Raw genomic sequence first — 14,637 nt, forward strand, 5'->3', positions numbered from 1 at the left:
GAGGCCACAAATGACTATATTAAGACAAGAGCTTACTATATTGAGGCCACAAGTTATGATAGTGTGTCCACAATGTGCTATATTGAGGCCATGAATTATTATATTGAGGCCACAAATATATTTCTAGGCTACAAATGAATCTCCTGAAGCCATGATTTACTACACTAAGGCCACAAATTAATATATTGACGCTACAAATTTCTAAACTGAGGCCACAGTTTACTATATTCAGGCTACAGGTTCTATATTGAGGCCACAAATCATCATATTGAAACAATAGTTTACTATATTGAGCCCAGTTCTGAGAACTTTAACTCGTGGCCTCAATATATTAATTTGTGGCCTCAATATAGTAATTCGCGTCCACGCCTTACTGAAAAGTTACAGCGCGTTGAAGTACCGTGATATATTTCCGCCGAATCGCCCACCCCCGACCACTCGGACAGCGCGCGAGACACGAGAAAACTTTACATTGTCCCTGCACGCGCGCGCACATACGGAGTGGGCGTGGCCTCGTGCAGCGCTGCGCTGCGATTGGTCAGCGCGGCTGCGCGCTCAGAGCTCGTGGGCTGGATTATCGGGTCACGTGCGCGCTTCAGCGCCTCTGCAGCCAGAAGCGTTCCTGCAGTCGGTCGCTCAGGCGGCGCTCGCGCTGCTCGATTCCCTCGTTCTCCTCGCGCGCGCTCTGTCTGTTTACTCTCGCGACTTTACTCTGTGCGGAGTCCGGCGGCCGAGCCGAGCATGTGCGGCCGGAGAGAGTGAGGCCGAGCGCGGTGTGGCGGCGCTGCGCGGTCCGGGCTCTGCGGCTCTCCCTCCCTCGCTGAGCGCGGAGCGTGAGGACTATGCCCGCGCTCTGAGACCGGAGCTCACGGTTCACACGGCTGGATTGAGGATCGAGCAGGAGCGCACACAGGTGGGTGCGCGGCCTTTCTCCGGCTTAACGCGCTTTCGGGCGGGCGGGTTTGTCCTGGGGGAGGTTAGAAACCCACCTTGAAGAACTTAAAAAGGGTGGAAAACCGGCCACGTGCGGACTGAAGGAGAGCAGCGGGAGGACCGAGGGCTTTACTCCGGTCCTCATCCGGCAGAGGTGCGGCTTCGACCTCCGCGCTCCGGTAAACGGGTGATAGTGAAATAACGTTGATGAATACAGGGCGGCTCGAGTTAAAGGGCAACTCCACCGCTTTTTCCAAAAACTTTGCCTAATTAAACCGTTGATATGTAAACAGAGCCAGTCGGAGCGCTTTGCGGTGAAAAGCTCCGCTCTAGAGAAACTTGCAGAGTCAGGATTGTTCCCGGTGGTGGTGATGGGAACCAGACGTCCACCTCTAAAAGCCCCCCCTCACAGAGAGTTACTAACTAACTAACCTACGAGAAACGGTTATGACTGCACTGCCTGGTGTCTGAGACGCTCTCTTAGGGAAGTTTAGTCACAAAGTTCTGGCTTAAAATGGATTTTAACCCATGCATGGCGGCGGAGGGGTACATGTAGGTCGTTGCGAGGCGAAATAGTCCCCAAAGAAAACTGATTTTCAGATGTATGAGCATTTTAACGTCATTAGCGTTACATATAAGAGCCGGGAAGGTGCGTAGGTTGTAGGTTCGCTGGTGGTTTTGGGTGGTGAATGGCTGTGTTTGTGTTGTCTCTACGACGACCCCTCGGTTTACATCTAAAGCAATGGGTTATTCTGAAATTTCAAAACTTGGTGGAGCTCCCCTTTACAAAAGGACTCTCTCCGGGGACCCCGCAGAACTGAAGTGGAGCTTCTTTAGTATCCATTCACCTCCGTTTTCTCTTTGAATGCGGGTCTGAGGGGAACACAGTTCGGTTGTCTGGTTTAGGACCAAGTTTAGCGAAATTTAAGGAGAGTTTGATGGATATTCAGCTGAATGGAAGTTACAGGCAGGGCAGGTGAAGCGCACAACCTACAGTAAGGGGCTGCAGTTGGTTTTGTTTTGTACGTTTCGTCCCACCTTAAATGGCGCAGTGGCTGGTGTAGCCTTTAAGGTGGGATGGACAATTCGTAAATTAAAGTGCTTAACGTTACCAGAAGAGTACGGAGATTAATTCTGCCTCTCTCGTTCCAATTGTCCCGTTCCACCTTAAATGGTGCAGCTAAGGCAAGTTCTGGCGCCGCAGAATGGAACTGAATGTCGCTGCCGCACCATTTAAGGTGGAACGGGTCAATTCTAAGAAGAAGCTGGAATGGGATGCAGATTTTGGTCTCGTCTTGAAATTATTATCTAAAAATGATCAAAGGTGGTATTAAAGGGCAGTTCGCTGAGTAAGTTGAGCCCGTTCGGCTCACACTGTGGAAACTCACTGGCCCTTTTTCAGGCGGTGTAGCTTTAGCTTTAGCATTTCACTCGCCGCAAATACAAACGGTTTAAACTCGTCGAGCGAAGTCAGTTTGTTAAGTCCTGCATTAAGGGATTAGTGGAAGAGCTCCGTGTGGCTGCTGGTCACTCTCCGAGTCCCCGAGTTGACCATTAAAGCTCCGGAATCGTAGATTTTCTCTCACTCGACGAGTTTAATTCGTTTGTGCTGCAGCGACCCAAATGCTAATGCTAAAAACCCTCGGCGCTCTGAGCTCTGCGTGTGAGTGGAATATTAAAGGGCTGCTTCACCGAAAACTCAAATTTCAAGTTTAGTCTCAGCTACTACACATTCTTTAGTTTTGCCCAGCTTCGTTTTGGAGCTACAGTAGTAATATAAGGCGGGTATATATTCCCCAAAAAGATTAAGCCCAAGCTAGACATTTTGAGTACATTTGAATATTCATATTTTGAATATTCATACTTTCAGTCTTCATGGCTGCAAAGTAAGTGTGTCATATTAAACGTAGTGTGTTCGTGGCAGCTCGTTAACCAAGCAGTAGAAATCCAGAGTTGATTATGTATAAAAGGAAGAACGCATCATACTAACTTTATTTGTGGGCAGTAATTAAAGGGGAATTCCACCATGTTTTCAAAATTTCTGAATGGTTCTTGATCAGCCCTTGAGATGTAAACAGAGCCCACCGCAGTGGGTTAATGTGAAACTCTTCATTGTGGAGAAAGGCAAGAATTTCTTTACGGTGGTTGAAATAGGAGCCATGATGTCTACAACGCAAATATAGGCATTTTATTTACTGTCCAGATCCACCACGTGTCTCCTGAGTTTTATATGTGATGATGGTAAAATAGTCATAAATCAGTTTTGCCTCACAACACCCTGCATGTATCCCTCCACCACCACGAACGGATTAAAACGTGTTTTAAACCGAAATATTGTCACAAACCTTTTATAAATCAGTCTGACATCAGGCAGAATATACCTGACCACTTCATGTGGACTTTATGGGAGGGAGATTTTAGAGGGGGCGTCTGGTTCCCATCACCCACCGCTGTGAGCATCTCTGACTCGGTACGTTTCTCTAGAACGGGGCGTTTCACACCAGATCACTCTGAACGACTCTGTTTACAGCTCAGCGCTTTAATTATGCACACATTTCGAAAAATGAGTGGAGTTCCCCTTTAATGGTTAGGCCCCTCGGTGTGATGTTACAATACTGGAGCCAGATTAGTGAGATGCCAGGGTCCTGTTCATGCTTCTCACTGCAAATTCTGCCTCCAAACACTTTCTTGGATCGTCTAACTTGGTGTTTTAGGTTGGTAAAGTGGACGGAGCCGCGTTCGGTTCTCTTTACCATGCAATTTTCAGATTAGCTGCGATTCTTTCCCGGCGCTGCTGTTGTGGGTGTGGGGCTGAAACTCGATCTCTGAACTGCTCCACTATTAATAGTGGCTGTGGTATTAAGAGTGAGAGAGGTAGTGCTGATTTGGAGGCACGCGAGGGAAACGTTAGAGGAGGCGCAGGAGGGTCGCGCTGGGAGCACAAGCCAAGAGTTTGAAGTGCCGCCCTGACCCTGCGACGGGAGGGCCTTGGGTGGTGGTCTCCTGCAGCTCCACAGCTCGGTTTCAGTCACAGTGTGAGATCAGCACATGAGATGATGTTGATTCTGTTGAGTGTGATCAGATTGGGCTGGTCACAAATTATTATTATTATTATTATTATTATTATTATTAATCAGTTTAGATCAGTGATCCAAGCTGACTACAGGGTCCTACTACCGGCTGGGCTGGAGGTTAGGGAACAGGCCCTGTAACCGGAAGGTCGCCCGTTCGATCCCCAGAGCCGACAGCAAGTGACTGAAGTGTCCTTGAGCAAAACACACAACCCCCAACTGCTGCCCACCACTCTGGGCAAGTGTGCTCACTGCCCCCTAGTGTGTGTGCTCACAAGTGTGTATACCCCCATGGACCCTCACAGAGCAGGTACTATTTGGGTGGTGGATCATTCTCAGCACTGCAGTAACACTGATGTGGTGGTGGTGGTGTGTTGATGTGTGTTGTGCTGGTCTGAGTAGATCAGACACAGCAGTGCTGCTGGAGTTTTTAAACACTGTCCACTCACTGTCCACTCTATTAGACACTCCTACCTTGTCGGTCCACCTTGTAGATGTAAAGTCAGAGACGACAGCTCATCTGCTGCTGCACGGTTTGTGTTGGTCATCCTCTAGTCCTTCATCAGTGGTCACAGGACGCTGCCCATAGGATGCTGCCCACATGACGCTGCTGGCTGGATATTTTTGGTTGGTGGACTATTCTCAGTCCAGCAGGGACACTGAGGTGTTTAAAAGCTCCAGCAGCACTGCTGTGTCTGATCCACTCAGACCAGCGCAACACACAGTAACACACCACCACCATGTCAGTGCTACTGCAGTGCTGAGAATGATCCACCACCCAAATAGTATCTGCTCTGTGAGGGTCCATGGGGGTCCTGACCACTGAAGAACAGGGTAAAGGGGACACTTTGGGAATGTAATCAGATAAGTGTTTGCTGTTATTATTATTATTATTATTATTATTATTAACTGATTATTTACAGCATTACCCACCTCGTTCAGTCGGATAGACACTATTCCAAATGACCTCAGTCTGATTCCGACTGAGGTGTATACATGGACGTATTCTATTCCCAATGAGTTATTAGTTGGATTATTAGCAGGATTATTAGGCCGCGTGTAAACAGGTCTGCTCTGACTGGACCTCACGTGATGCTCGTTGTCATGGTAACGTCTACGCTACGTGGATTTTGGGTCAGGTTGCTTGTAGTGAGCGTGTGAACTGAGTTTTTCCATCAGGTTGCAGACGAGTGAGGGTAAACCCCACAGTCGGAATCTGTAACCGGAACGTCGCCTGTGCCTGTAAGCGCAGTAACTGGGAGCGGATTTCCCCTTTAGGCCACTGTTACTCAGACTTGACCTCAGCGCTGTGGCTTCGCGTCCTGATAAGGCCTTTGTGAGCTGGTTGAGGTGCGTGACGCGCTGTAGACCTACTGGGCTGAGAGTCGGCGATTTCGTGGCCCGTTTCGTTCCTGTGTTCCAGCCGGATACGCCGGCCGAAACTCTAGACGCAGAGCTCGGTCAGGAAGTTCATCCAAGTGCGCGCGCTAGCTCCAAGCTGGCGTGTAACAATCACTGTATAAAAGCTTATCCACTCAGCGTTTCTGAGGGAGCTCGTCTTTATAGAGCGGTCACTGCCGAGCGTATTAGTGGTCATATAATCTATCGGGTAATTTGATTGGATAAATAAGCTGTATTTATTTTTTTTAAAAACCTGTTCACTTCACTGGGAAAATAAACTGAAGCCTTTATCAGATTAATTATTTATTTATTTATTTATTTACTGTCAGAATTTAAAACATCGCTGCTGTCGGACGAAAACCTCACGTCTCCATTTCTGTCGTTTTTCAGTTTGTCATCGTTTGAAAATGCCTGTTACTCTTTATATTGTCTGAATTTTATGGTGACTGGACTAAAGGAAAATCCTGGTTCCATTGACTTCCATTAAAAGTAAAGTAGGGTTTTTCCTTCTCCTGTAAACTTCCCATTTTGGAGATTTTGCTTGACTGTACACCCTTAAAGATGGTTGATTACTAAAGAAAACGGATCTGTGTAGAACCGTAAAGACTCAAAGAACCCTGTACATGGTTAAGGGGCTCATTGCATCATGAAATGGTTCTTCAGATTGATGGAGAATGTGCTGTAGACCTTTCTGAAAAGGGTTCTGTACAGCACGAGAGTTCCTCTATTGTTACAAGCTTGGGTTCGTCACAATAGACTTCTTGGTGCTGTGTAGACCCCTTTTCAGGAAGGTTCTGTATAGAACCATCTACAGCACATTCTGCATCAATCTGAAGAATTCTCTCATGATGCAAAGAACCTTTTACCCAGGCACAGGGTTCTGTAATGGTTCTGTAACAGTCGTCAGAAATTGGCGACTATTGTTAGGGTGGTCTCTGAAAATGGTTCTGTGTAGAACCATGAACACTCAAAGAACCCTTTGTGATTAGAGAACCGGAAACAAAACCCGTTTGGAAAGGGGTTCTATACAGCACCAAAAGGGTTCATATGTTGTTACAGTGGCAGGCTTGTTACAGGAGAAGAACCCTTTTTAGTGCTGTATAGAACCTTTTAAACATGTCCTAGATAACACCATGTTCAGCATGTTCTCAATCAGCCTGAAGAACCACTTAATCATACAGAGGTCTTTGAGTCTTCGTGGTTCTTCAGTAAAAGGCGCTTCTAATGGAACGTATTGATCAGATTTTCTTACTTGGTATAAAGTGTTCATGGCTGTTAGTGCAGTCACACTGTGTGTGTGTGTGTGTGTGTGTGTGTGTGTGTGTGGGCTCTGGGTGAATCCTGTCTCTGGGTTCTCCGGGTGAAAGCGGCTACACAATGATGGCATTGACGGAGCCGGACGCTGTGTGGGTCTCATGACTGTCCCACTGTATTGTGGGTGTCCCCACTGTGTGTGTGTGTGTGTGTAACTGATTGTATGTGCACTTGGCGCAGCTGTCACACCAGTTTCACAGGCTCTCTCTCTCTCTCTCTCTCTCTCTCTCTCTCTCTCTCTCTCTCTCTCTCTCTCTCTCTCTCTCTCTCTCTCTCTCTCTCTCTCTCTCTCTCTCTCTCTCTCGCGCGCTCCCTCATCATCTTTCCATCCAAACGAGGCCTGAAGCCTCGGCCAGTCGTTTCTCACGGCTTGAAACGTCATCGTTAATCTGAAAAACCCCTTTTTCGCATTTCGGCTTCGTCGGTACTCTTACTTTTCCACCTTGTTGTAGCGTGAAGTGTGATTTATTTATTTATTTATTTGAAATATTTTTTCCTGTGTGTGATATATAATTTTTAAAATTCACAAACTGCTAGATGGAAAACCCTCTCGCGCTCCCTCTCGCGCTCCCTCTCGCGAGACATCAGGGGCCACTACAACTTAACAATCGTTTTAGTAACCACTTCCTTTTTCTGACCACTTCACCTCTTGTAACACTGTTGGCTGAAGACCTGAGCCAAAGCTGAACTCGACGCATGTAGAACTGCCCATCGCAGCAAATGCCATTGAATTGGGCGTAGAAGTTCACGGTCAGGACGCTGACGCGAGCAGCCCTGCGAGCGGAGCTCAGAGCCCCCACTTCTTCTACACTAGCGTTAAGTGAGGAGCTGACTGGACTGACCTGAGGGCAGCGGATCGGAGTCTGGCTCTAGTTTTCTGCCCGTCTCCGTGTTGCCGCTGTTGTTTTGGGTTAAAGAGCTTTAGCGTTGTGTATAAGCGGCCTCTGTGTTTGTTCCCGCTAATGCGTTTAGGAGTGTGTGTGTGTGTGTGTGTGTGTGTGTGTGTGTGTGTGTGTGTGTGTGTGTGTGTGTGTGTCGCTGGCGCTCGTGCGTGCACTGAACGCTTTTATGGCACCAGCTGTGAACACGCGTGTGTGAAACTTGTTTGGTGGCATTGCTTTAAGCTCCAGCCACCTGTAGGGGCACGAGAGGTCAGGCGGTCAGTAACAGGAGTGTCGGACACTGTGTGTGAAAGAGGGACACGTTTATTTGCCAAATGCCTTCAGCTGAATGATAAATTTGTACAGCAGTGATTTTAATTTGTTTTTATAGTAGCTTCTATTTTACTTATTAACTGTGATTAAATCGTGTATCGTGAAATTGTCTGAGTATCGTGTCGGTATCGATATTTTTGCCGTATCGCCCGCCGCGTATGGTGCTAACGTTTTCCTTTTAGTCCAATTCAGTTCATAATACGCGAAAACTCCAGCAGTAAAATAAAGGCACCTGCAGGAACAGCAGAGGAGGGGAAGTTTGGCTCCTCACTGCTCGGCTTTAGTTACATGTAGGGATCATACGCCTTCAAAGAGGGGGGCAATTACTTATTATCACCCCAATTCTTCAGTGATAAGAAGCTGAAGTCAGAGATTCTCCAGGCAGATATTCTTGCTGGAATTTCCTGTTCCACCTTAAATGGTGTCAGTTACATCAGTTACATTCATCAGGAGTCATAACTGCTGGAGTATTTAAGGTGGAGCGGGGAAGTGAGCTAGCTAGCTCCCGAGACAGCATCTCTCTCGCGCTCTCTCTCTCGCGCTCTCTCTCTCGCGCTCTCTCTCTCGCGCTCTCTCTCTCGCGCGCTCTCTCTCGCGCTCTCTCTCTCGCGCTCGCTCTCGCGCTCTCTCTCTGAGGCTGAGCTGCGTCACTAATCTGAATGTCTAAATGCCTTTAAACACCATTTGACCCCCGTGAGCAGCTTAGAGCAAGAACCGCCCTGGAACTCATCAGAGAGGGAGAGAGAGATCTTACTCCTCGCCTTTCTCGCTCTCACTCTCGCTCCCAGACCATCTGGTACGGCTCGGTGTTCTTTGGCGGTCTGTATTGCTCTCCGGATTAACCCCTGAGACGGGGAGGGACGGACACAGCGCTGCTGTAATGAGTCGGTGTCCTGATGAAATCTATCAAAATATTAGAAAGTGGGAGAAAAGACTCCCAAAAGGATAAAGAGTTCGTCTCATTGTGTTCATAGCTTCCCCCTCTCTCGCCTCACTCTCTCTCCATTGCCCTCTATCCTTCCTTTTCCCCCCTTTTCTGGTTTTCTCTCATCACTGCAGTAGTAAAGATCGTCTGATTTGCCTGCCAAATAAGCTGCTTTCAGCACCTAGTGTGCCTGTGTGCGCGCCTGCGCGTGTGCGCCTGCGTGTGTGCGCCTGCGCGTGTGCGCGCCTGCGTGTGTGTGCGCCTGCCTGTGTGCCGATCCGTCTCTGTTTGTCATTGTTTAGGGTGGCTTCTCTGTTATAGTAACCACAGTTGTTCTGCTGCAGTATTGAAAGTCATTAAGTGGCTCTCGTGCAGAGTCTCTGTTCAGTCACACACTTGTGCCTGGAGACCAGACGAAGTGTGTGGAGTCAGTACAACTCTGGCTACGTTCACATTACCAGGTTGAAGTGGCACACATCAGATTTTTGGCCCTAATGAGACTCGGATCTGAGGGTTTCAGGGCCGTGTGGACACGATCATGCGAACCTGGATCGGAGACGTATCTCATTCGTGTTTGATGTTTAGTGACCGTTTGAGCTTGAGTTTATTTGAGTGTTTTAGGGGTGTAACGATTCTGGAACCAAGATTGAGACAGTAATACAAATGTCCTCGGTTCATGTCATGGTTCCACACCACTCCCAGCCCACTGCTGCAGCCCGATGAGCTCTCATTACGTTAATAATGTAAATAAACTCATTTTCACTAAAATCCACAACCAAATTAGTTGCCATCTAACTGAATAGTGGATTAGTCGATGTCATTACGTGTCCTTTCCAGGAATGTCCAGGAATGACATTAGATTAAGACTAATTAGTCCCACGGGGGGAAATTTCACCTCCAATCTGACCCATCCATGCAGCGAAACGCCACATACACACTAGCAAGGGCACACTTGCCCAGAGCGGTGGGCAGCCCTATCCGCAGCGCCCGGGGAGCAGTTGGGGGTTAGGTGTCTTGCTCAAGGACACCTCAGTCACGTACTCAGGCTCTTCCCTAACCTCCAGCTCACGACTGCCCCATGACCACTTACTGGAGAGTTGGCAAAAGGACGACGGCAGCCTCAAGGACAAAATCCTCAGACGTGTGCGGTGCATTTCACACTGAACTGTCGTGCTGTTTGTCAGCCGACCTCAGCTGGCATGGTGCGCATCCTCCGTGCTGTAGCCTTTGAAGAGGAAACTCTTCAAAGACGCGCCCCGTCCCAAACCGCACACTAGCTCACTATATAGTGTGTAAAAATGGTGCATACACCATTAGAAGTGCGCTCATTAGTGTAGTGTGTGGTTGGGACGTGGCGATAGTTGTGCTAGCGAGCTGATGTTGGTGCTCAAAGCCGTCCTACTCAGTCAGCCAAGCTCAACGCTGGGATAGCGTTCCCAGGTTTAAACTTTGCATCGCTGTCACTGGAGAACGTTTCCGAACGGCTTTCTGTTCTCCGATAACGTTGGCTGCCGCTCGCCAACAGGAGGTGGTTCCCTGCGAACATACAGGGCAGCTGGACGAAGGGTTATCGTTGGAATGAGACGTTCAGATCGAACTTGTTCATGAACGTTTGCCCTTTTCCCGTTATTGCTGCTATTTTGCTCAGTGAATTCTGGAATATTATTACTTGTTTAGCAAATGCATAAAACTGCCGCGAGCTAAATTTAAATGCTCATGACTACATAAGTCATTTGGTAATGTAGTGATTCTTTTAGGAGTGTTATTACAAAATAACATCACAGCCATGTTTTAATGTTGATGCAAATTATAGCTCCGTAACGAGCAGCTTGTTGCAGCGTCAGAGTAACAATCTCCGCCCACTCGTCTGCTGTAAGCCTCGCCCTTTGAAGCACAGACTGAGCCGTAAAACTGAGCCAATATCAGGTTCAGCTCAGTTTGGTCAGTTTTTCCAGATCAGTATTAATGTTGTTTTGTTCCAGCTGGTCTGTAAAGCTTCTTACAGCCCGAATGGTGTTGGGTTCATTTCTGGCTGATTCCAGGTTGTTCAGCTGTTCTTCTGTCACAGCTGCCGACTGAAAAGCTGCTCAGTGGCGACGACAGTTTGGGAATTTAGTGTCGTCTCGTCTTCAGAGTCGGACCAAATCGGCTGTCGGTCAGATGTGATCTTAACAGCGTCCGTTTTCTGTTTGTGGTGAAGTAAGAAGTGAAAACGGTCAAATGGCTCGAGCGTCTCCTACAGCTGCCAAAGTCGTTGCTTAGCAACGGCGTCTCTGGTATATAATAATAACAGCGCGGTTAGAAGGCTTCTCGACCAATCAGCTTAACTGTTGTATAAAATCAGAATAATCGATTATTCGTTTCAGTAATTGATTTATTATTGATTATCAAATTAATGCTTTGTTGCAGCCCTGATATTAACACTGTAACACACGGCAATCACAGTTATTCTGTTTAAGTGTAGTCCCGTCTCTGCTCTTAGGATATGCTCTTATGGTTAGACTGCAGTAGAGTGCTGGGAGTGTAGTGGCGATACGGCTTCTGTCGCGTTGTTCACCATAAACGAATAAATCTGTCACACGGACAGGACTTTGAACTTCCTGGGAGACGTAATAATCAGATGAATCAGTTAGAAGTGGACCGATTCGATTATGAGTGAGTGTCAATATCATTGACTGTACAGTAATAACTCTCTCTCTCTCTCTCTCTCTCTCTCTCTCTCTCTCTCTCTCTCTCTCTCTCTCTCTCTCTCTCTCTCTCCCTGCAGGTGACTTGTAGATCAGTACAGGTGCTGATATGAGCAGAGAGGTCAGCGCAGGGGTGGTGACGACCCCTCCTCCTCCCAGCGTGGGTCAGAAGGAGAGGTACTTCGACCGAATCAACGAGAACGACCCGGAGTACCAGCGCAGCCGCAACATGTCGCCCGACCTGCGCCAGGACTTCCACATGATGGAGCAGAAGAAGAGAGTTACGCAGATACTGCAGAGCCCTGTAAGAATCCTTCCCCCTTCCGGATCACAAGATCCGTGCGCGTTTGTGTGCAAACACTCGGAAGATGCCGTCTTATTAAAACTTGGGAGCGATGGGACAGCAAGCGTTTTAAATGGGCACCGTAGTCCAATTTTCAGAATATCATAGAGAGTGGTCTGCCCCGCCCCCTCCTCCCAGACTCGAAGCTCACACGGGTTGCCAGGTTGAGGACACTGAACCTACATGAACAAGTGTAGCATTAAACTTTAGTAATAGCAAGCGGCAATGAGTCATACCCTTATAGTTGATCTGGTAATGTGCCCGTTTGTAGATTATGAAGCTTTTTTTATATGCCTCTGTCAGTATTAGCGGGGTAGCCAAAGCTAAGCCAGCTATGCCAAAAGCAAAAGCCCATTGCTCTGAAAATACTCGCTACCGTAAAGAAGCTGAATCTGCTTCCTATTCACCACCTTCTTGTTCGAATTTTCCCTTTCCACCTTAAATTGGTGCAGTGGTTACGCTCTGTTGCCTCAGCCTATTCGCCACCTTCTTGATCGAATTATCCCAATCCACCTTAAATGGTGCAGTGGTTATGCTCTGTTGCCTCAGCCTATTCACCACCACCTTGTTCAGATTTTCCCGTTCTACCTTAAATGCAGCAGTTATATTCCTCCGCAGGCGCCTGAATGCAACCGCTGCACCATTTAAGGTGGAACGGGAAGTTCAAATAAGAAGCCTAGTCTCGTAAATGTGTCCCGTATATCGGCGGTGTATCACTGTGGCACAGCGTGCGCCTGAGGAAGACGTCTAGGCGTAGGGTGTCCTGATTTCTCAGAGACTCACTCCAAGCCGAGCGTTGGGGTTTAGATGAAAATAATCTGCAGGCCAGTCTGTAACCGTGTCGCTGTTTTAATGCGAGTAGTATGTTGTGGAGCACGTCACGGTCACAGTACTGTTATGTTGTCCACACTGTGCAGCTCTAATCTTGCTGAATGCCAGACAGTAACAGCTGCAGCGCAGTCTTAAGCCCAATGTAACCAGCCTGGCTTACCACACCCACCTCTCTCTCAGGGTACAATACTAGTCTCTCCAGCAGGACCCTGAAGTGTGTCTGTGGGCTGCGGTGGAGGGTGATTTACTGCAGTTCTGAGAGCACCGCAGTCTCACTGCTGAGACCTACCAGAGCTGACCAGTGAGAGCGGGAGGAGGAAGAGAAGAGCTGCTGAGGAAAAGCACAGCTCTGTTTTTGGTTTGTGAGGCAGATATGAATCTGGACTCTTGTTGTTGTGACTGCTATGCGAGAAAAGCTGAGTCTGTCCTTCCTCAGGGTACATATAGGCCAAGTCCTCTTATTTTTATCCCTAATCATGTTTGAGTGTCTCCTTGCTCCCTGTAAGTGAGTTACAAGGGTAGTGGTTGAAATCTTCCCTCTGAAACGGGAGCCTCAAATAAAAAGAGCATCACTTCATTAACAGCTACTAGCGCCGCTCTGTAGGCGACCCTGCCCGTCTGCAGTGACAGCAGAGGAGGGGAATGTTCAGCTCCTCACTGCTGGGCTTTAGTTACATTTAGGGATCTTACGCCTTCAAAGAGGGGGGCAATTATTTATTATCACCCACCACTAATTCTTCAGTGATAGGAAGCTGAAGCTCGGATATTCCCCAGATTCACATTCAAGTTTTTCCGTTCCACCTTAAATGCAGCAGCAGTTACATTCTGGTGCCTCAGTTGCCAGAACTACTGGATTATTTAAGGTGGAACGGGACATTTACCTGGAGGGCCGGGACATTTACTCTGGAGGGCCGTGTACCCCTAACACTTCGCCCAACCCCTCTATCACAACAAAAAATCGGGACGCCTCACCACTAAACAACGTGCAAAACGATGGGCTTAGGGCTCAGTGGTAGGGGTGAGGGGTGAAATGGGGTTCAACCCCATTTTTTTTGGGCTCTTCCGTTTATCGTGTCGTCAAGCCCCTGGAGCAGGAGCAGCACTATAGCACCGGTGATCTACCACGGTCCTTTTTTCCACCGAATGTGATGGTGCGCACGACTAGACAGTTTTTTGTCTAATCAAACCCAATCACACGATTGCAGTTGTAGTAGCCAAGTTTAGATGCTGCTGCTCCTCCAGACTCCAGACATTATTGAGGAACATTTGAATCGCTATACATCTTGTTATATCGTGGGCTGGAGGTTAGGGAACTGGCCCTGTGACCGGAAGGTCGCCGGTTCGATCCCCAGACACCTAACCCCCAACTGCTCCCCGGGTGCCGTGGATAGAGCTGCCCACCTCTCCGGGCAAGTGTGCTCCCTGCCCCCTTGTGTGTGTGTGTGTGTGTGTGTGTTCACTAGTGTGTATGTGGTGTTTCACTTCACGGATGGGTTAAATGCAGAGGTGGAATTTCCCCGTTTGTGGGATGAAAAGTCAATGAATGTTTGAGAAGTGCCGGTAATTCTGGAGTCCATTTTCTAGTGATTTATTGAAACGATTAATCGATTATTCGGATCATGAATCGTTGTGAGGAGTAGTTACTTGCGTCTCCATTCCAGCTCCATTAACAGTTCCCAAGAACTTGCATCAGTAGATGACGTTACGGCTCATAACGTGAAGTAAGACGGCTTTTAACACGAACGTTAGCGGACGTGAGAAGCGCGTGTGATGACATCACCGACTAATCAACTATTGAATTAGGTGCCAACTAATTTGGTTGACTTTAGTCGACTAAAGCTACGTTCACATTGCAAGCTTCACTGCTCAAATCTGAGCTCTGGTTCAGACTCGTTTAGGTAAGTGACTGAACTGACCC

General features: G+C 48.0%; 1 protein-coding gene across 5 annotated transcripts in view; it reads left to right on the forward strand.

The window, feature by feature from the left end:
* The window catches only part of add3a (adducin 3 (gamma) a), a 178,464-nt gene that overhangs the window by 118,867 nt on the left and 44,960 nt on the right, over positions 1–14,637 (forward strand). For 3 of the 5 annotated variants that reach the window (XM_037534540.1, XM_037534543.1, XM_037534542.1), the window contains exons 1-2: positions 612–913; positions 11,626–11,849. In XM_037534540.1, coding sequence (XP_037390437.1) covers positions 11,655–11,849 — 195 coding nt within the window. In that variant the 5' untranslated portion in view covers positions 612–913; positions 11,626–11,654. Of the gene's footprint in view, positions 1–611; positions 914–11,625; positions 11,850–14,637 lie in introns of those variants that run through there. The other 2 variants (XM_037534544.1, XM_037534541.1) reach the window with 2 other exon arrangements.

This window comes from Pygocentrus nattereri, chromosome 25 (genome assembly GCF_015220715.1).
Source record: "Pygocentrus nattereri isolate fPygNat1 chromosome 25, fPygNat1.pri, whole genome shotgun sequence".
Lineage (NCBI taxonomy): Eukaryota > Metazoa > Chordata > Actinopteri > Characiformes > Serrasalmidae > Pygocentrus > Pygocentrus nattereri.